The sequence below is a fragment of the Stegodyphus dumicola genome, chromosome 3 (genome assembly GCF_044657685.1).
Source record: "Stegodyphus dumicola isolate Sdum_Otavi_A_Nest chromosome 3, ASM4465768v1".
NCBI lineage: Eukaryota > Metazoa > Arthropoda > Arachnida > Araneae > Eresidae > Stegodyphus > Stegodyphus dumicola.
The window spans coordinates 139,363,658-139,387,363 of NC_140770.1; the positions used below are offsets into that span (position 1 = coordinate 139,363,658).

The 23,706-nt window shown below is 35.8% G+C and overlaps 1 protein-coding gene across 6 annotated transcripts in view; it reads right to left on the reverse strand.

The window, feature by feature from the left end:
- LOC118192818 (uncharacterized) overlaps positions 1 to 23,706 on the reverse strand; it is a 560,683-nt gene that overhangs the window by 196,292 nt on the left and 340,685 nt on the right. For 5 of the 6 annotated variants that reach the window (XR_015040285.1, XR_015040286.1, XM_085813361.1 and 2 more), the window contains exons 9-15: positions 20,985 to 21,107; positions 15,067 to 15,189; positions 12,230 to 12,352; positions 11,909 to 12,031; positions 3,623 to 3,745; positions 3,171 to 3,293; positions 71 to 193 (exon numbers count right to left, since the gene is read on the reverse strand). Coding sequence is in view for 4 of the 6 variants with exons in the window: in XM_085813361.1 (XP_085669487.1) it covers positions 71 to 193; positions 3,171 to 3,293; positions 3,623 to 3,745; positions 11,909 to 12,031; positions 12,230 to 12,352; positions 15,067 to 15,189; positions 20,985 to 21,107 (861 nt within the window). In the remaining 2 variants the exon portion in view is untranslated. The remainder of the gene's footprint in view (positions 1 to 70; positions 194 to 3,170; positions 3,294 to 3,622; positions 3,746 to 11,908; positions 12,032 to 12,229; positions 12,353 to 15,066; positions 15,190 to 20,984; positions 21,108 to 23,706) is intronic. The other variant, XM_085813364.1, reaches the window with a different exon arrangement.

A 23,706-nucleotide genomic window follows, 5' to 3' on the forward strand; every position in this document is an offset into this window, starting at 1 on the left:
TTTGATCCGAATTTCTAAACGAATCGATTTGATCTTTAAGTTATTACATAGATAAAATACATTATCTTACTCGTGCATGTTTTTCCATCCGCTTCCAAAAGATATCCATCGTAACACTTGCAAGAAACAGCGTCATTTTGAAAATGGCAAATTTGGGAACAGCCTCCGTTTCTTATGGTACATGGATCTATTCCTAAAGCAAGCAGCAATCATGAAAACTACTAACAAAAGAACACAAGTAAAACGACTAAAAATAGTGCTTAAATTAGTCCAAATATTTGTTTGTTTCCTTTTTATATTATAAATTCGATTTAGATTAGTTTTGTCTCTTTCATTGATATAAATTTATGTAGCTAATAATAAATATTTATCTTTTGGTGTTATAAAAACCTTTGAGCATCGAGTTATGTTAAACTGCGCGCTGTATTTGAGATACATAAATACTTTAACAGGTTTCATTTTATTGAACATACAGTTATAAGGTATTTCTCCCACTTCCCCAGCGTGCTTTCGTGGTGTAACAGTAGCACGCTGGGCCGGTATTCCAGAGGTCCGTGGTTCGATTCCCGGCGAAGGCGGTTGCTTCTTTTTCATCTCTCTGGCTTCCAAAAACTCCTAATGACTCTACAAGTGGCGCCCGAACTAAAAGGGTTGTGGATGATGATTCTCCGCACCCAGGATTTGGCGACTAGGTCCCCTAAAACCCTAGTCGCCCTTTAAGAAGAGGAGTATATAAGGTATTTCTACCACTTCCCTAGCGTGCCTTCGTGGTGTAACGGTAGCACTCTGGGCCGGTATTCCAGAGGTCCGTGGTTTGATTCCCGGCGAAGGCGGTTGCTTCTTTTTCATCTCTCTGGCTTCCAAAAACTCCTAATGACTCTACACAGTTACAGAATTACGAAATTCTGTGTACATAACCACGGCCCTCGGGTTAACTTTTTGGGCTGGCTGAGTTCTGAACTTTCAACAATCTCGGTCTGGAGGCACAAAATACATAGACTGGATTCCTAATTGTCATCCCTTCGGATGAGTAGTCAGTACAGGATATATGAATAAGTTACACATGCTATAGCTGAGGGCTCATCACCCCAAAATTAAAATCTAGTATAAATATAGTGAGTGAGTGAGTGAGTGCACCGCTATGATGGCTTTCGACCACGGACATGAGCCAAACGGAATTATATACCATGACGGCGGGGAAGACTCCAGAGTAACAAGGTTGAATATTATAAACTAATAACAGTTTTTACATATTGTTAACTGCAAGGCACTAAGCGTTATTCTGGTTATATGCTTTAAGTTCTGAACTTTTGAAACATTATAATATTATCCACGGTTTTTTCTGCTTAGGCAGTGTCCTGAGATTTTCTCTATTTTATCAAGGGCTATTCTGTTTTTGAGTGTGTTAGTCGTCCACATTGCCCAGGCACAGTTCGCTGGTTTCTTCAAGTGCCAGGTTCCTGTATGTACACAGTGGAAGTAATAATGGTCCGTGTCGCCTTCCTCTCCGCATTCGCAGAAAGGAGTATCCCTAAGTCTGAATCTGTTCAGGTATACTGGGAATGGTCCATGACCTGTCAAGAACTGTGTTAGGCTAGCACAGTGGGTCTTTATTTCCATGTTAATTTTTGGCAGTAAGCGAAATGTCCTTCGTCTTACCTCTGCCTCTGTCCATCTACTTTGCCAATTTTGTAGCAGACTTGTCAAAGTTGTTCGCTTAATATGAGACCAAGGAAGTTTAGTTGGTCTTTCTAATATATCCGTGCAGTTGGCTGCCTGCTTGGCCAGTAGGTCAGCGGCTTCATTGCCTTGAATCCCTGTGTGAGCGGGAACTCATTTTAAAGTGGGTCTTTGCGAAATAGGCATTGTCAGAAGCTGTTTCTGAATTCTGTATACCAATGGACTCCGGCTGTTTTGACTTGCGATAGCCGCCAGACTTGATGCCGAATCACTGAGTCCTCCAAATCCTTCGAAGTTTATTGAAAAGGCGACTTCTCTGGGATCGGGTTGAGGTCTGCAAGGCTTCGACTCAGTGTCCTGCAAATGCGGCACATTTCTTTGTCGAACTCGAACCACTTTCCTAATATGGAGGACTCTGACTAACAGTAACGCCCTGTACTCGATTGGCAGGGGTAAATATATGAATGGTTGGCTGGTATATAACCATCGAGAGCTTGCAGATAGCACACGAGGAACTAATAATATAATTTCTTAAAAACCTACTAGGTTTACCGTAAAAAAAAAGTTGCTAAATTTGGCATCACTTGGAAGTTTCTCAAATTTTGGATTTAGAGACATTTTTAAGAGCAAAGTGATAATTTCTTTTCCACAAGAAGGAGGGAGACAAAATCCGCCAACGGCGCTGTGTAAATTTTGGATTTTGAGAAAATTTCACATTCGAGGATTTACAATAACAAAATCACAAAAATTTCTTGACAGTGGATTCACACTAATATTTCCATACCAACGACCTTACGCAGCGACATTATTAACAATCAGTATTAATAAGCATTTTTCATGTTGATTTATACAATTAAATGAGCATTATATTAGTATTTTTAAACTGTTATTAGTTAGTGTACTGCTTCTATAACCCTTTCATAAATTTAGAAAAAAGATCGCTCGGTATCGGTTTCGTTTGCTAGTGGAAACAAACAACGAATAATTATTTAGCTTAGGAAATTACTTTGTTTTGCATTATAGAAATTTAGCAAAGTTCCGCAGTCATGATATTATTTTGATTTCTATACATCATAATCATCTATAGTTTATACATCATAATCTAAAAGCTACATCGAAATAAGAAAATAATAAAACACATTGAATATTTTCAGAACACTCAGAGTTTCAAATTGGAAAAAAAACATGCCAATGTCAAATTTAAAATCAGGCAAAACAATAAGGTTAGAGTATTTTTTTAATAAAATTCTATGATTTCCAGGGCGATCAGATTCAGACGAGATGGATTCCTCTTCAGAAGAGCTTTTCCAGCTTTAGGAGCAAAAATTCCTTCTTTTTGCACCTGAAGAAGCGGGACCTGCGTCCGATCGCCCTCGAAAATCGATACAGTTTTATTCAGAATCTACGCCAAAAAATTTTACTGTTTTGCTTAATTTTAAACATTGAGTTTTTTTTAATTTAGTGGAATGATTTGGAACACTGTTGAATACTTTTGCAGGATTTTCCATCCTCTTGCAAACGATAGCCATTGTTACATTGGCAACGCATAGAATCATCTTGAAACAAACAAATATGGCTGCACCCTCCATTGTTTCGTTCGCAAGGATTAATTCCTAAAATTAAAAACAAAATTTAATCGTCTTTTAAAACAACGGACTTTTATTACAGTATTATAGTATTCATTTATACGTACGCTTATACGTCACTTATACGTAGAAAAATAGTTATTTTAAAAATAAAATGTGGCTATATTCAGATGCAATACATATTCAAAATCAATAAAGCTTCCAAAATATTGGATTTTATTTACTGTAATAAAAGAATACTTAAAAATTCGGAAAAAATGTCGATTCAAAACCATACTATTTCAATACAATTACTAGTAATAGACAATTTATATAAGTACTTTTGTGTCAGAAAGAGAAGCACTGAAAATACGTACGCTTGCAAGATTTTCCATCTGACAGTAAATGATAGCCTTCGTAACACTCACACTGCATTTGATCATTAAAAAAGCGACATACTTGATCACATCCGCCTTTCTCTTTTGCACAAGGATCCACTCCTAAGGGGGGGGGAGAAAAGAGAAAATTACGTATAGTAAACAACAAAATTATTTAAGCGTTTTACTAGTTAAGCACTGGCTATCTTTTCTTGATTCACATCATAAATATGTAATAATTTTAAAGTTGTTGACGCCGCATAGCGTGATTTACAAAGAGGCGATGTATAATCGATATTAAATGGTTGATTTGAGACTTTTTATTTATGAGAAGCACATTCATAACAGGACTTACGTAGCATAATGGGCGCAATCAACATGACCAGTCTTGATCATACTCGTATTTGTGATGATTAGTTTCAATGGAGGAAAGAGCAGCAGGAAGCAAGCGAGTTGACAGCAGTTGTAAGGATCTTAAGTTTTACTAACGTTTATTTTATTTTAAATCTTTACTATCACTTCTTATTTTCTACTTCCGGCCAGAATTAAAAGCGTTAACTTATTTATGCAAATTTGTATGGCGAACGCCAAGTACTTAAGTTGTGACTTTTTGCCAAGCGAGAGAGAGGAAGGAGTTAGTCGAAGCAGGCCGCTTACCTTAGAAGTTTTACTCAGTTGCTGGTTGCCTTCCAGGCCAGAGGTTTAATCCTCTTGATAATTTTAAACGTATTGTAGTGTTAACAGTTCTCTGTACTACATACGGCTTCCTGTTAATATAAGGCCAATCTTCCACGTTTATTATTTCAAAGTTAAGTTAGAGTTTAGTTCTATTTTTATATTCTTACGTTTAGACCACAAGTAGTGGGTCTTTGTATTCCGAAGTACGGAAATTATTGTAAATAGAGAAAAATAAAGGGTTTTGTATACCCTTCTTGTGTATCCTGTCTACTTCCCACAGTTATTGAACATAGCTTTAGTAAGCTCTCTGTTCCGAGTCAGGTCCTTGCATGTTCCCAAAGAAAGTAACACGGAACATTGAACCTGATAGTGGCGCCCAACGAAGAAGAATAACCATGGCCGAGTTTCAAGAAGAACCTGTGCTGCCTGCAGAAGCGGCTCAGAATCCAGAAATGCCAGCTGCCGCCCTGGAAGGATTTGGTTACATCGTCCAGACCATGCGCGCTTCGATGAAACCAGAAGCAACATTTAATGGAAACTCACCGGTAACCAGTTGTTTGGAAAAATTGGATGACCACTTCATGCTCTACCCCGTGCACGAATTTCAAAAAGTTACCTTAGCTACCAGCGCTTTGAGGGGCCAAGCGCTTAATTGGTTCAAATGTATAGGCAGAAGTCTCTTGGGTCAAGCAGGAAGTCCCACCTATACTTACGAGAATTTCAAGACTGCCCTAGTAAAAGCCTTCCCTGTCGTAAGGGATCGTGCGAAATTAGAAACGAAACTTTTCAGCATATATCAACAAAGAATCGAAAATCTCTCAAGCTTTATTTTAAGAAAAATTCACGTCTTCAAACTCTTGTATGGAAACCGTCCGGATCCTGAGATAATTCAAGTGATTTTGCCGAGGTTACTGCCCCAAGTGCAAGACTTTATTGAATTAAGAAATCCGACTACACTGGAAAAGTTATTTGAGCTAGCAATCCAGTTTGAAAGTAGAAGAACGGCGGACATTGAAAGAAGACGCCAATATCAACAGCGAAACCAATTTGGTGCGCCAAGACTACAGCAAATTCAAGCACACGGCTACGGAAGCAAAGCGAATCAGAGGGCAAGGAAACCCGAGCATTCAAAAACAGCCGGCGAACGTCGACAGTTCAATAGCAATCCAGGAAAAAAGTCTCAAGGCCAGTGGAAAAAGAAGGAAAGCACGGAAATGAAAAATAATTTAAACGAAAACGGATTTCTGCTGACGGGAGGGTGCGGAAATCCGAAGGCCACGAAAACCCCTCTTCCTTCAAGTTAAATACAGTAATGGTGAAAAATTTGATTCTTCCGAAGATTGAAGTGTTGGTGAATAATATCCCAGCTACCGCACTCCTGGATACAGGTGCGCAGTGTTCCTGTGTGGCAGAATATTTTTTTAGGAAGTATTTTCGTAAATATCGTATATATAATTCGGATAATACGACAGTGTTAGCTGCGCAAGGAGAAAGATGTAAGTGTATAGGTAAATTACCGCTGTATGTCCGTATCAAGGATGAACAAGTAAAGGTTATGTTTTTCATAGTCAAGAATCTGCAAGCACATATTATCTTAGGAATAGATTATCTTTCAGAGGCACAAGCAACGCTAGATTTTAATGAAGCGTCCCTTAAGCTGACGATGAAACCAGTTCGAGAAGAAAAGGCTGAACCGCCGATGTTAAACCTTGACCACCTGCCTAATGAAGAGCAACGAAGAATCCGACAAGTGGTAAGTGAATTTGCTTCGTTATTTAGTGATACTCCAGGATTTACTCAGGCTACTAACCATAGTATTGACACCGGAGATTCAATGCCAGTTCGCCACAAAGCATACCGGTATGATAAGAATAAGGAAAAAATTATAGAATGGCATATCACCGATATGCTACGTAAAACGATCATAACGCCCATCTCAAGTAGTTATGCTAGCCCGGTGGTTTTATGTAAGAAAAATAATGACTATCCATTGACACATCCAAAAAGGTGGAGATTCGCAATTGACTACCGTAAATTAAACTCCATAACTAAATATCCGGTATATCCGTTACATGTTATTGAAGAAATTCTAAGGAACATAACATCCACCAAATATATGACGACTTTAGACTTAACGACTGGTTATTTTCAAATAGGGGTTAGGCCTGAGGACGTGCCTAAGACTGCTTTTATAACCAAGTCTGGCACTTATGCATTTTTGCGTATGCCGTTTGGCCTTTCAGGGGCACCGACAACATTTCAGCGATGTATGGACATTGTGTTAAGGCCTGTTCTTGGAAAGTCCACATTTATCTATTTAGACGATATCATTATTACTAGTGATAATCTCGACCAACATGTACAAGATTTAAGACAGGTGTTTTCTTTATTAAATGACGCCGGTCTAAAAGTTAGTGTCGAAAAGTGCAAATTTGCAGCCCCTGAATTAAAATATTTAGGTTACAAAATATCTCAGAAAGGAATCGAGACAGACGAATCAAAAATAATCGCTGTACAAAAGTATCCGACTCCAAACACGGCGAAGAAGCTCTCTTCTTTTCTAGGACTTTGTTCATATTATAGGTCCTTTATAAAAGATTTTGCAGCTATTGCTGAACCATTGTTAAAATTAAAAAGGAAAAAGGCAAGATTCTTGTGGACGGCCGAAGCCAATAGTGCTTTCGAAAAATTAAAACAAGCATTAACGCAAGCCCCTGTGTTGAAATTTCCTGAAAAGGATGAGAATTTAGAAATTTCAGCGCATGCTTCGGATTATGCGGTAGGAGCGGTACTTTCGCAAAATCATCAGCCCGTGGCATTTTTTAGCCGAACTTTAAATCAAACACAAAGAAACTATTCCGCGACCGAGAGAGAGGCACTTGCAGTTCTGTTAGCAGTGCAAAAGTTCCGAGTCTATTTTGGAAAGGTGCCAATAACAGTGTACTCTGATCATGCGGCGGTAACTAGATTGTACTCAGGGAAAAACTTATCCCCAAGGTTAATAAGAATATAATCTGGTAATCAAGCATACCCCCGGAAAGGAAAATATCGTAGCAGATGCCCTATCCAGAATTAAAATAGATGAAGAAGGTAATACTGTAAAGGTGCCAATGCTCACAGCATGTACAATAAATTCCCGAGAAACTGTAATAACCGAACTGGGTAAGGATCCTGAGTTTGGAAGCATTTATAAGTATTTAAAGGATCCTGGAAATTTTAGCCACCAAGATATTGTGGCGATAAGAAATAGGGCGGCCCATTACGAACTAATAGATGGTCTATTATTTTATACAAAAACTACGAATTCCAACAACGAATTTCGACCTGTTATCCCAGCTAGTCTTAGATTAAATATCCTGCAGGAGCTCCATGACAGCCCTTTAGCTTCTCATGCTGGTATTCGAAAAACTATCCAACGCGTACGCGAGGCAGTCTATTTTCCTGAACTGCAAAAGTTAACAAGGGCGTATGTCCAGTCATGCCCAACATGTCAAGCAGTTAATTATATTAATTTCCGCCCGGCCGGGTTTCTAAATAGTATTAAATCCGAATTTCCAAAAGAAATAATTGGCATCGATTTATTGGGCCCTTTCCCAAAAAGTCAATTAAATAAAAGTCGCTATCTCCTTGTTATGGTTGATCATTTTAGTAAGTGGACCGAAATTGTTCCCTTAAAACGAGCCTCCGCGAAATTAGTTACTGATTCTATTTTAAATAAATATATTTTAAAATACGGGGCGCCCCTAAAAGTTATATCGGATAATGGTCCTCAATTTGTAAGTAATGTATTTGAAGACATGTGCCAAAAACTGGGCATACGTCATTTAAAAATGGTCCCGTATCGGCCGCAATCAAATATAGCGGAACGGGTCAATAGAAATATAGTGAAAATTATCCGTAGTTATGTTAAAAATTTTCATAAAAGCTGAAATAACTATGTCAATGAATTTGCTTTCGCCCTTAGGACCTCAAAACATGATACAACGGGCAAAACTCCTGCTGAGTTATTTTTAGGCAGAAAAATTATAACGCCGTTAGATAAATTATTTTATGTGCAACAAAGAGCCCCAGAATTTAAAATGGGTGATATAGAAAAACGAATTAAAGAAGCAAAAAAGAATACTGAAGTAGCACAGAGAAAACAAAAGCTGTATTATGACTTGAAACGATGGGGAGTAACTTATAAAGTAGGGGATGAAGTGTTAAAAATTAAGCATTCACTTTCTTCAGCACCAGAAGACAAAACTGCCAAATGTTTTCCACGATTTGAAGGACCATATGTCATAGAAAAAATAACTCACGCTGTAGTAGTGTTAAAAGCCAGGAATGGTGAAACCTGCTCCGCAAACATTGATCAAATCAAACCCTACTATGATCGTAATAAAATGCAAATATTTACAGATCTTTTGCAGGATCCGGCACGGCAGACACGGCAGGCACAAGCTCCAGAGGTGGAACAACGACAAGTACAAGGGCAAGCCATTAAGAGGCAGGAGCAAGTGAAAAGAAAGTTTCCCCGCGGGAAAATTAAAGGTAACAAGAAAAAAAAGCCGTTCCACCGTCCAGAAAAAGAGCTCACGAACACCCCCAGAATGAAGAAGGGAGAAGGACGACGTATGCAAAGAGAGCCAGGAGAAATGACGGCAACTATAACCCGGCTCTAAACCGGAAGATCTACTCATCCGACAGGACTCTTCGCAGCAAATGTCGCCGAACTGCGGAAGGGCCACCAGCGGCGGAGGAAAAGTTACAAGGAAAATTTGAACGGCCAGCAACGAGGTCCAAGCAGGAACGCGAAAGAAGTTTCCCGGTTCCGCCAAGACCAGCTGCCATCAAACGGCCAAGACCACAGGCAGAGGCGAAAAAGAAGGTATTCAAGGGTGACCGAACTGGAGAAAAAAGAAAGCTTCTAGAGGAAGGCACTGAAAGGCGAGCCCGCACAAGAAGGAGGATAAATCAAACGAGAATCTACGCTACCTTCCAGGACTGGGCTCAGAAAAGAATGTCCGAATATCACAAAGATAAGTAGAATTTTATGTTACTTTGCAAACTTAAGTTAATCTTTCATTCTTACTGCAAGTGGCAGATTTCAAGAAGTTTTACCTCATGCGAGGTCTACCTTTATCGCCAAAAGGGCGAGAAATGAGTTGTTACCGATTTTGGTATTATGTTTTTCAATTACTCGCGCGTAAAACTAAAGTTGATGTATAATAGCGATGTGTAAATACTTAAATATTGTAAAAGTTATTGTATAAATTTTATTTAAAACATTCTGGCAAGAAAGAAGTTTTAGTCTGAAAGACTTTTTGAAATGTAGTATTTCGATGTAGAAAAATTGGCACTTGCTTTGAAAAGAATAGAAGTTAACAATGTACTACTAATGTATGTTGTCAAATGCGTAAAATTAACGGCATGTTAATATGTTCTTATATACAATGTGAACTGTTATTTTAAATGTTAAGAAATACCGTGATATGGTAAAAGTGAAAGTAATGTTAAATTTTTTTTTTATTCGTGTGACTGAAAAAAGACCAAATTATGGTGAATACGTGTTAAAGGTTGAATGAATGTAGTTAGGCTCTCTGACGTTACACTTCAGAGTTAGCCAACATGCATATTTATATTTCTCTTAACATTCTTATTTCATTCATGACTATTTTAATTATCTCTCCCCGTGCTCTCTGACATGTGTTGTAAAAGAACACCAAACACGAATGTGTTTATGTATAGTACCTCAGGGTTTAGAGTTGAAGTTAGGGTGTGTTACGAGGTCTTGGTATGTTGAATTTTTAACACGTTAGTGTTTTGATTGTAGGAGGAAGTGTTGAACACGTATACATAAACACATTCGTGTTTGGTGTTCTTTTACAACACATGTCAGAGAGCACGGGGAGAGATAATTAAAATAGTCATGAATGAAATAAGAATGTTAAGAGAAATATAAATATGCATGTTACTTGCCATTTCATTGTGTAACATTTCATTAAACTAGTTTTCCTTCCAGATCTCTGGAAGGAACCAGATTTGAATAAAAGCTCCTGTTTAGATGCAGTACAGATGAAAAATTGCGTGTCCTTGGAGCTGCTATTGTAAAAACAAATTTCTTTTTTTTAAATTTCTAGTTTCTAGTGAGAAATGTTTGTAAAAGATTGGCCTCGCGTTAGATTCTAGAGCTAAAAGTTTTCAACAAGGTCGTTTTAGACCTCAGTTTCAAACTAATTAACTCTGGCGGGAAGTATGTAAGGATCTTAAGTTTTACTAACGTTTATTTTATTTTAAATCTTTACTATCACTTCTTATTTTCTACTTCTGGCCAGAATTAAAAGCGTTAACTTATTTATGCAAATTTGTCTGGCGAACGCCAAGTACTTAAGTTGTGGCTTTTTGCCTAGCGAGACAGAGGAAGGAGTTAGTCGAAGCAGGCCGCTTACCTTAGAAGTTTTACTCAGTTGCTGGTTGCCTTCCAGGCCAGAGGTTGAATCCTCTTGATAATTTTAAACGTATTGTAGTGTTAACAGTTCTCTGTACTACGTACGGCTTCCTGTTAATATAAGGCCAATCTTCCACGTTTATTATTTCAAAGTTAAGTTAGAGTTTAGTTCTATTTTTATATTCTTACGTTTAGACCACAAGTAGTGGGTCTTTGTATTCCGAAGTACGGAAATTATTGTAAATAGAGAAAAATAAAGGGTTTTGTATACCCTTCTTGTGTATCCTGTCTACTTCCCACAGTTATTGAACATAGCTTTAGTAAGCTCTCTGTTCCGAGTCAGGTCCTTGCATGTTCCCAAAGAAAGTAAGACGGAACATTGAACCTGATACAGTGACCGAGTGAAACTAGAGAATATGACGCATCTAATGCTCAGCTCAGAATGAATTAGTTTTACTTATGTAATTAAGCAATTTAATGAATTAGTTTGATTTTGATTGGTTAGTTTTAAATTTCGGTTTGAGATTTGAAATTATAGTTGGATGAAGCATTGTGCAAGTATGTGCGTCGTTATCGTAAAAGCATATGACATGAATTAATTTTGAAATGACGCACTTTAGAGAGATTTATGGTATGTGGTTACTTTTGGGGAAAGGAGAAATAGCCAAATCAAAATGGAGAACCAAGGTACTACTGCAAATCCGATGTTAGAATTTTGATTTACATGACGTTCATCTCACATATGAAAAAGATTAAGAATGTGATGACTCAGAAGTTGATAACGCAGCAAAGAATACGATTACCGAGTGATGGAGCTTATTTTATAGAGTAGTCGTTGCCAGTATATTTCTTTATTTTCGTTGAAAAACATTTTTGAAACAAACACAGGAAAATTGGCGCAGTAAGCATGCATGTTTCTTGAAAAACCATATCAATGTTTTAAATATATTTGGAAGAAAAAAGGAGAAATCAGTCGTTATTATTAACTTGCGACTTGGTCACGATGATAACCCCAGGTGCAGTTGATTTTTTCCATTTACCATACCAAACAGCTTATTTTTTTCTTCAAATAAACAATTAAGAAATTAGTTATAATTGCAATACATAACGCAATATAATATTTACTAATTTGAAAGCATTACACATGGTAACATTTGGTAAAATAATGTTTTAAATACTTTTGCAGGACTTTCCATCAACTTGCAAAAGATATCCTTCTCTGCATTCGCAGCTTAAAACTTCAGCTTCATAACGACAGAGCTGCTCACAGCCTCCGTTTTCTCGTTCACACGGATTGATTCCTAGACAGTAAAACATTGCAAATTTATCATAAAATTGCACATATTATTGATTTTAAAAGTCCAGTATAAATATTATATAACAGGGTCCTCAAATGCTAGAAACCAACTACGAGTGAACATTTACAGAAAACATTTAGAATATTTAACAACACATTTAAAAGAAATTCAGAATTTTTATTTGTAAATGAAGCAACGTACTTTTACATGAGTATCCATCTTCTTGCAGAGAATATCCCGAACGACATTCGCAGCGGATGGATCCATTTTCAAAGTGACAAAATTGTTCGCAGCCACCATTTTTCCATTTACAAGGATTTAATTCTAAAACAAGATAAGAAGGAGGATAATATGCAAAAATATAGCAGATAGAAATCTTTCATAATATGTTTTGTTCTTTCAAGATACATTCGGTTTGAAATCCTTGAATTTAAGCCTTCTAGAAACTCAAAATAATCACAATACATCAAGAGGAAACAAGTAAGGACTTTTAATTCATATAAATTGCAACATACTGCAAGGCAATAATGTAACCTTCACAGGAGGAATGAAGTGTCAGTAAATATAAAGCATCAGATCTACAACAAGAGCTTCTCAGATGGAATTGCGCCTCACCTTTAAACAGCTGGAAGTGCGGACAACGCTAAAGGCAAGATCTCTTTAACAGTAGATTGATGGTTGAGTTCCCTTGCATAGCATTTTATTCGGAAACGTAAAACGCTTCTTCCAACAGGGTGTTTCGTATTAAAGTAGCCAGCTGGGAGAAGGTACAGGAGGGTATGAACCTCCTTTCGTCAGTAGGAGATAAAGAAATAAAAATGTACTTAATTGGTGTTTTACTCAAGCTGCCGATTGAAGACGGTAACCTATCCTCTCGGTCAGAACTCTAGAAATGTTAAAATTCACTGGAACGTTTTTTCTGAATCTAAGAGGAATTTAGGATTTGTTACTGCAGTTAGATAACACATTTGTTGAAGCACACTGCATCATAATCTCAATGTGAGTGTACCTATAGTAGTAAAAGGAAAAGTTAAGGATAATTTCTCCCACATGAACTTATTCCGCTGAGAGCTCTTCCTATGCCCTTCCTGTAGCATGAAGTGGTCGCGGTAGAATTCTGCTACGTTTATGGTCGTTGTAAGTAACAACCTTGTAAGTTGTACGTAAAAACCTTTCAACAGCGTGTAACAAAGAAAAGCTGCCTCTTTCGATTAATATGGTTACGATTTATTCGAAAGATGTTTAGTGTTACAATAAATGCGGAGTGTTATCTGACCACATTTAATAAAATGTAAGCCTGAGACATAACTGCATCTGCGAATCTTCCGCTGCCAAAATTTCGAATTCAGTGCCTGATATATGAGCAGTATTTCATTTACAGCCCTAGCGATCTAGGGTATTTATTACACACATCTAGGCATCTGCTTAAGAGGACAAATATTTTGTACAGTCATTAGGGTTTTTGTTGCTGGAGACGTGAGAAATGTGCAATGCCCTCTTCAGGATCCAAACTCCAGACTTCTTGAATAGGCGTCAATCACCTTCCAATTACACCACGAAGACACGCGGAAAGGAGGGATAAAATATCTTATATACTCCCCTTTTTAAATGGTGATTGGGATTAGAGAACCCAACCGCCAAATCCTGGTGGTGACGAATTATCGTCCACCACTTTTTAGTTGGGGCACCACATGTAGAACCATTATGTTTTTTTCAAGCTGGAGACGTGAAAAATATGCAGTGTTCTCTCTGGTATTCAAACTCCTGACCTCTCGAATACGCGCAGAGTATGCTTCCAATTACACCAGGAAGGCATGTGGAAAGGAGCGAGAAAATACCTTATAACATTTAGGTAGGACTCTCTTAGGGAAACTTGCTCTTACTTAACCTCACACAAGGTAAAAATCATAAGAATTCTCGCAGCTTCTTCTTTGTGATTTGAACTCACGTTAAATTACCAGTATTTTCACTGGTTTTATTCATTTGGTACTGACTAGTCTTTTACTGTTCTTCAAATTGACACTGTCTGTTGAATAACACATTCCCTTCCTCTTATAAAAATCATACTTTCTAGAAACCTCAACTCTTTTTCATTTAATTACGTCTTATATGACGTTTTTTTTTTTAACTATGTGTTAAGTTACTTTTAATACCTGGACGATTCTAATAAATTTTAATTTTTATTGGGATTCAAACTCAATTTAAGTTAAAAGTTCCTAGAATATTCTATATCGTAATTCAGCTTCATAGTAGCACAGAATGATAATCAAATAAATTAAATTTCTTCGGAGCATTTTGAATCGAAATCTAATGTTTGGAAACACTGCTTGTCAAAATATTTTCTTTTCCTTTCATTAGTTCCAAGTTTATCATTCCTACGGAAATTCCTACAAAAGAGCTGATTTTATGATTCCTATATTCAATGGAGTAATAAGAATAACTGTATTTTCATCAAAAACAATTCTAATAATCAATCTGACTGGAAAAAAAATTAGAGAGAATTTTTTATACTTCAGAAGAGGTTATAGTATCCTAAAAGAGGCTAGATTCAAATTTAAACCACTTCCTTTAAAGCAATCTATTTCTTCATACAGTGTTTAATATTTCGAAAAAAAAAATCTTACCACTTATTTTAAGTTTTCTGTCTTTGTTACAAAGCATTTATTGGCGTAAAATATCTGAATTTTGAAAATTTCAGACAACTTGAAGACTTAAATTTTAAAGAACTTAAAGTAATTTTTTACAACTTAAAATTTCAAACAATTTAAGTTAAATATCAAGCAATTAAGAGTACTGAAATAACTTGAATAAAATTTCAAGCAACTTGATGATATATTTTACACGAAATTTGAAATCAAAGTTTCAAACAAATTAAACGAAATTTAAGTTAAGTATCAAACAGTTTTAAAAGTACTGAAAGAACTTTTAAAAAAATTAAGCAACTTGAGGTACTTTACAAGAAATCTGAAATCGAAATTTCATTATCTTGATAATTTGGTATGACAATGCTCAAAAGAACTTTTAAAAGACCGACTTACTTTTGCAAGTTTTTCCATCTCGTCGCAGATCATAGCCCGTCCTACAGCTGCATACTGGCTCATCGTTTCGTGACTGGCAGATCTGATCACATCCTCCATTCTTATGAGAGCAAGGGTCTAATTCTAAAGAGTAAAAAAGCGTGAGTAACACAAAGTCTCTTGAAGAACAGTGAACAATTTTCATTAACTTGCAGAGTCATTAGAATTTTTTCAAAGTCAGAAAACTGAAGAAATCCACAGGGCCATGGACGGGATTTGAATTCCGGACCTCCTTAATACGTGTCGAGAGTGCTTCTAGTTACACTATAAACGCAAAAGGAAAGCAGAGAGAAAAAAAACCTTATATGCTCCCTTTTAAAAGTCGACTGGGGTAAAGGGACCTAATCGCCAAATGCTGATGGTGACGATCACCACCTTTTAGATCGGGTGTCACTTGTAGAGTTCATTAGAGTAGAGTGTTAGAATTTGTAGAGTGTTAGAATTTTTTTGAACTCATAAAAACGAAGAAATCCGCAATGCTGTGGAAACATTAGGTTTTGATGCTGAGAGATGTGAGAAATGAAACTCGAATCACGGACCTCTCGACTACGCATCGACCGTGCTGACCATTACACCACAAAGATATGCTAAGACGGAAGAAATACCTTATATACTCTCTCCTTTTAAAGGGTGACTGGAGTTTAGAGGACCCAATCGCCAAATACTGGTGGTGAAGAATCAACATTCACCACCTTTTTGCCACTGTAGAGACATTAGGTTTTGATGCTGAGAGACGTGAGAAATGAGCAAGGAAGACGTGAGACGCACGCAATGAGCAAGACGTGAGAACCCTCGCCAGGACTCGAACCACGGACCTCTCAAATACGCGTCTAGCGTGCTGACCACTACACTCCGAAGGCATGCTGAAAAGGCGGAAGAAATGCCTTATAATGCTTACACCGAAATTCGTACCTCCCGAATGCGCATCAGGCATGCTTCCAGTTACAATACGAAAGTATGCGGAAAGGAGGGAGAAAATACCTAATAAATTTAACAACTTAATAATAAAACAGGAATCTATAATATCGTTTACTCGCCCCTTAACTTGAGTCTTTCCAGCAACACAAGTACTCAGTTATCACAAGAAACTTCCATATTTTTCTTCTTTTTTATTTCGTTAATTATCTTAGGAGTTTTAAATAAAAGCTTATTTTATAAAAACGTTTTTAGAATTTCTTTTTCCTGTTTAGTTATAAATTTTGCATTGGTGACAATTTTTTAAAATATTTATTGCAGCAGACATTTTTTTCGATGTCAAGTAAATTGGCCTTCTCTATAACAAACTATTCTTAAGCAGAACTTTTCCGTTTCCTGCGAATGAAATTTAAAAATTAAATTTAGCGAATATATTATTAGTGACATGCAGACTACCATTCTATAGCGAGATGCATAATACATGAGTTAGAAACATCTTTTATAAATTAAATTAATGGCATAAAATTTGATAAAAATGATCGGTTTTAAATTTTACCAGAATATTATCAAAGAAATTAAAATAGAAATTATTAAGAAATACGTATTTAATAGCTCAGCTTGATAAACAGTGTATTGTTTCACTTTAAAAGGTAAATTGAGGAACTTTAACAGCGAAAATTAGAATGCCTTTATGAACAGCCGATTTCTCTGGCAACATTCATGATGTTATATTCTACATGAAATGTTAACATCAGTTAAGCCTCGTAGGTCATTAATGTCTAATTACAGTAACATACCGGGGCATGAAAAATAGGAACGGTTAGATTACAAATTCCATAATCCTTTACAAAAACTTTGATAAGTTAGTAATCATAACATTGCCTTTTATTATTGTCTGTCTCAGCACATTTAGTCTTAGTATAAGAAAGAAATATAATGTATACAATTAATATCGACCCTATGTAACAGGAAAGCGCAAATCAATTAGAACAAAAACTTGGAAAACAAAATTGAAATAAAAGTACACCAATAAAAAAGGAATTTTTAAATAATAAATAATAGTTGATAATTCCTTGGCCGCTTTCATAAGAGCAGCCGAAAGAATTATCAACAGAGCCACATTTTAGAATTATATCTTGATAAATTGCATGTAAAATAATCAATGAATAAAATGCATAAAAGTAAAATAATCAATGAATTCTTTTTAAATTCAAAATAGAATTAATTAAATGAGAATATATTTACACAAAATTTAGGAATTTATTTTTAAGGACAAATTTCAAGAAATTTTAAAAGGCAACCATGAAGATATAACCTGCTCTGACGCGATTCGAATGAAAGTCTGTAACACCGTCTAGGGTTCAAATTAATTTAGCAAGCTATATTCTCATTGAAACAAGGTGCTACGTAGATTCTGCGAGTCGAATTATCATAATAAAAATTTCTAACTTTAAAAAGAACACATAAAAAATAACTTATTTATTCTACCTCTTCACATGTGAGGGATTAAACCAAGATATATATTATAAAATTGCCAGTCAGTTCGACATGGCTTAGAGACAAGCCTTCTGTAACCTGCTATAAATTCAAATAATTTTATATTATCTTATCATAGGCTACAAGCTTCGCCTAGACTGCGACAGAAATCCAGACGTACTTAGAACACAAAGCTATTCTTTCACATGAGTAGGTATGTAGTAGTAGTGAGTGGAGCACCAGAAACTTCAACATGGATCGCACAGGTAACACCCCAACACGCTAACCATCTTTAGAATTAACCTCACCATGGGGCCATTAGTACATTTCTAAGTTTGAATGGAAGAGGTGATGGGCCTATTGTTGGGGATTATTATGCCAAAGTTAGATACTTACTATACGATGTGTTCCGTAGTATATGTTCATCTGGAAAAACTCCTGTTATACTAAATATACTTATACTCCTGTTAAACTCCTGTTGTACAGCCTTTTATACTGTTCAGTACATTGTGGACGCTAATTACGTTCGGCATTTCTTGCGTTATTCTGCCTGGGAGACTTTAAGCCGGTAATGGCTCAGTTTTTTAATAATTTTTTTTTAGTTTCGGGGAATGTGTCGCTGTGTTACTAACAGACTTCAAAATGATATGTCAATGTTGAAGGTCCTTTCAAGTGGAGTTCTTTTGTGAACGGACATTTGAAAAAGTAATAATCCGCATCATCCAATTCTCCGCTCAGCATGTGTCGGTATTTTCCAGGATTCTCTTGCAGAAGTAATCCGGGAAAGGGCCATGACCCGACAAATATAGAGGGCGGTGAAATTCCCTCAGAATAATAATGAAATATTGCTTTAGTAAACCTTGTGTACTTCTAGTTTTGTTGTCCACTTTTGGAAAGAATTCGTGTGTGCAACGCCCCGCTGTCGCCTTGTCCCCTTCTTGTTGCCAAATTTTTCTTGTGTGCATATTTAGTGTATTACATTACAAGCATAGCATTAAAAAAGCTATAAGAAAGCTAAACACTTTTAGTATATTTAGGCTTCTACGTGTATCAAGAAAGTTGTGTCAATGCCTGCAGATTTAACTCGACTTTTTTGAAGCGAGTTATTGCTTGGTCATAAAGCATAAATATATATAAATAGCATATAAAGCATAAAAGTCAAAAAAAAAAGGTCAAAGTAAACTTTATTATTTAAATCTTAAATGAATAGAAAGAAAGCACTGCTTATGTGATAGATGAAATTCTTCGATTGAGTTATTTAAATTAGCATTACAGAAAGTTAAATTTCAAATGCAGGTAAGGTAGCCTGAGGCTACATCCCAGAATAATCTACTTAAGATCACTCAAATATTTAACGGTGCATAATTTAGACGTCGGCTCGAAAGACATTAAAGCGGAATATCACGTAGCAGGAGCTGACGATGGTAAATATCAGCAAGATGCTAGAAGCTCTCCTCTAAGCATTCAAACCTACAGCTTAAATACACAAAAACCTAATTTGAATTCTGAGGAGCATTACGGAATGAATAAGTTGTAGTAAAGACTTAAACCTTAATAGTTTAATTAACATAAAATACTTTACACACTTACTATTAGGACAATTACATTTTCAAAAATGAAAAATAAACCAATAACTTTAATGTCAATAATGATTTCGTTAAACGTATATTTTATGCTGACATGAACGTATTTTTGTGTGCTATTTTAAAAAAGAATCAGATTGTTTCTATTATCTATAGTATGCTTTTGTAATGTTCAATAACTGTTCCATATATTTACTGTTATTGTTCTTTTTCTCATTCAATTACTCAAACACTCTACATTTCAAAAACACATTTGAAATCGACAGGAACAAATTCTGTAAGAACCATTTACCATTCCCATTTAACAAGCCATAATGTAAACTTTGTTAGCCAGGGCTTTTGAACAACCTGTTACCATTGGGCGGCTTAGCTACGCATCATCACTACAAACTGCTCTCAGACTGCTGCCCTGATCGGTACGTAGCTGGCTGCCGTATCGTTTGGGGCGAGTTCGAATCCCGGAGATTTTGACATCTGAAAGCGTGTAGTGTCTTTGCAGTATTGGAACTTAAAACATACGGTAGGGTGAAAATCCAGTGACAGTGCGATTTTGTCCATTTATGTTCCAATTTTGAGGGAGAATTGGTTGCTTCTTCGTATCGTTTGGGGCGTGTTCGAATCCCGGAGATTTTAACATCTGAAAGCGTGAAGTGTCTTTGCAGTATTGGAACTTAAAACATACAATAAGGTGAAAATCCCCACCAATGGTTTGTTGGAACAGGAAGAAGGGTAGAAGAGCCTTGAACACGTCGCCACCAGAAGATTCTCCCTCAAAATTGGAACATAAATAGGCAAAATCGCACTGTCATTTGTAAAGTACCCAAGGCCCATGCCAAGGATATATGCAGTCCTGCGTTCCTCGCCAAGTTAAAATTCGTGGGCTTGATCTGTATTGCTTTTGGACAATTGAGAAAAGTCACAACAACAATATGCTTTTAGGTATTGAAGAAATGACAGGTGTGTGACGTTTTGGAGAAAACTCACGATTTCTACTGCACTGATTCTTACTGAGAGGATGGACCGAAGTTAAAAGGAATTTACGGTAATATGTTTCATGTTTAGCCAATCAGTTAACAGCAACAAGGCTGAAATCATTTTTGGTTGCTTTGTACATCAGATGCAAGGTAGCACTGTAGATTATGCAGTAATATATCTTGGACGAAAACTCCTCGCAGCAGGTCAAGCATATGTCGCCTTGAGTCGTGTGAAATTAGATAGAATATTAATTGAAGAACTGGACTGCTCGAAACTCACTGGGAAGTTTCCTTCCAATAATGAAGCATTACGAGAGATGGATAGAAGGAGAAATTATACAACTTCATAAATTAGAAACGAAAAAATGTTAATAATGTTAATAAAATTTTTCTTTGTTGACCTAAGTAGGAATTGATTTTAATTTGTTTATATTACTTGTTTCATATATATACATATATATATATATATATACATATATAGCATAAGAGGTTGAGCGTAAGAAACGTCTCGTCATGACCGCACAGGACACAGGTTCAAGCCACAAATCAGGAATAAATAGCTTCGCTTATAGCGCTATTTTACAGCAGACTTCAACAGCATTAACTGAAACAGCAATTTTCAAAGTAATTGATTCTAGCAACGACTACAAATGATGCTAATAAAATAAACGGTAGGGCAATATCACTCGCGTCTTATATTATTTAGCACAGATAATCATGAGTTCATTGTTTTGATATTAATATAATATTGTTTGTTGTAACTTTAAACTAGAATATTTCGAAAGATTATTAAAGTTCCATTCCTTGGTTGGCTATTTGCATATAAAACAAAATTATACCTTTTATTTAACTTACATAAGAGTTATCTTTCACGGACTCAAGAAATGTTTGCATACACTTAGAGCACATAATGGAAAGCTATACAATTTACTTTCACATAACTTCCCGTCTTCTTTCAGCACATATCCAAAATGACAGTCGCACCGGATAGAGAAGTTAGATTTGAAGCAAAGATGGGCGCAACCTCCATTTCCTTCCGCACAAGGATCGATTTCTGCAACAGAAAGTTTACGCGAGGGTTAATACGCGCTCAAATACGTATTACTAAGTCCTACAAAGCAAAAACTGTAACTTTTCTGAAATTTTACATAACGCTACTTTAGTTGAAAAAGATTTTATAATTTTACAAGACATTCTCACAAAGTTTTGTGAGCAATTAACTTCCAAATATATTAATATTTTTCGAGATTTTTCTTAAAAATTCTTCATTGTAAAAAATAAAATGTCTAAAAATTACAAACATATAAATGTGATAAATAAATCAATAACTACAGAAATTATCAAAGAAAACATATCTTTGATAATAATGGCAAAATTATCCCAATGGTAGCATTGAGAGCATTCACAGGATTGTCTAGCCGTCATTATTGTTATCAAAGTCATTACGTCTATTAACATTTGTGGAATACGGTTTAAGGCGTGTAGAAACTGTATTGCATCAGATGACGCTGTGTGCGCATGAATTCTTCGGACTAGTGCAGAACTACAGAAATAACTACAGAAATTATCAAAGAAAACATATCTTTGATAATAATGGCAAAATTATCCCAATGGTAGCATTGAGAGCATTCACAGGATTGTCTAGCCGTCATTATTGTTATCAAAGTCATTACGTCTATTAACATTTGTGGAATACGGTTTAAGGCGTGTAGAAACTGTATTGCATCAGATGACGCTGTGTGCGCTTGAATTCTTCGGACTAGTGCAGAACCTTGATGATTGCGAAAGATGTAACAACATCGCGAAACATTAACTAAAGTTTATATGTGTCTATTTGTTGTAAATGTATTTAATTGTGTCGTCAATAAAATATGTAGAAAATGATAAAAAGTGGAGAATGCGTCTAACAGGTAAGTGAGATTTCTTTATATTTTGATTTGAATTGAGTTTTAGCGACAAAGAACGTAAATGCGTATTTACAAATCTTTTTGGTGCCGATAATCCGGAAGAGACCTTTAGATAAGATAAATTGCGAATTGAATACTGAAAAACGTATTTAGCGAATTGAATAATTTAAATTGTTACGATGGATATTGAAGCTTTAAAAAAGATAAGAGCACCTGTCAGACGCGCGGCAATTGACACTATGAAACTGTTAGAAACTGAAATAAACAAACAGGAAAGATCAGTTGATTTAATTGATGAACTTTTAGCGAAACTTTTAGATAAAGAAGCTAATTTAAAGTATCTTAACGAGGAAATTCTAAAACTGTGCAAAACGGAAGAAATAGAAAAGGAAATTAAAAAACTGCAAGAATATAAAGATAATATTATTACTTGGAAAATTCGCGCGAATAGAATCCTGAAAATGAAAGCAAGCGAAGTTGTTCGCGAAACTGAAAGAACGAATGTTGTAGAAACCAGAAGTGAGCAGCAGAATACCTCGCTTGCAGATACCTCAATACGATGGCAATATATTAAAGTTTTATAACGAATAATTATAAACGAATTTTATTCTCAGTTTGAAGTAGCTATCCATAAAAATGTGAATCTTAGTAATGTAGAGAAGTTTAGTTATTTAAAATCGTACTTAACAGACGAAGCTGAGGTAGCTCTACATGGTATAGCATTAAGCTCTGAAAACTACGAAATTGCCTTGAACATATTAAAAGAACGCTTTGGTCGAAAAGATATTATTATCGATGCGCATATGGCAAGACTTTTAAACTTAAGTCCAGTACGAAAATCATATGACATTGTAGCGTTGCGTAGACTTTACTTAGAATGCGAAACACATATTCGAGGATTAGAAAATAACGGAATTAATCCTAATAGTTACAGTTGTCTATTGTATCCAGTGTTGTTAAAATCGATACCCAAAGATTTGTCCTTAGAATTTTCTCGTAAAACACATTCGGAAGATGAAAACAAAATATCTGATTTATTAGAATTTTTAAAGATTGAAATTCAGTGTCGTGAACGTAACGAGTACTTAAGTAGAGATTTTTATTTAAACTCTTCAGATTTGCAATTGGAAACTAAATTTAATCCTTTACAAAAACCTAATGAAAAGTATGGGAGATTTAATAAAACCAAAATTGAATATAAGGGGAAAAATAAATTAAATTCGAACATTCTTACTACTTCTGCATTTATTGTTGATGTGAAAAAATGTATATTTTGTACAAAACCGAAAATAGAGCACGATTCTACCTCTTGTCCCTTATCGGTAGAACAGAAAAAATTAATTCTTAAGAAATATGGTATATGTTACGCTTGCTTTTCGAAGGGGCACGTATATAAGCAGTGTCAAAAGAAATCTATTTGTGGAATTTGTAAACGTTTTATGCATCACAAATTGATTTGCGATCAACCCAATGTTTATTCTTCTTCCCCCCCTCTGGAGTCTCATCAGACCGTCGACGCGAATAAATTAAATGTTGTGTCTTCCGTAGCATGTGTGAATGAATCCGATGATTGCGACATACTACTTGAAACTTGCTCGGCAGTATTAATAGGCAATAATAAAAGTAAAGAGATTAATATTTGTTAGATAATGCGTCTCAGAGATGTTTTTTAAGAAAAGAAGTAGCCGTAGAAATGAAACTACCCATAATTAGACAAGAAAGTCTAGCTGTATACACTTTCGGTTC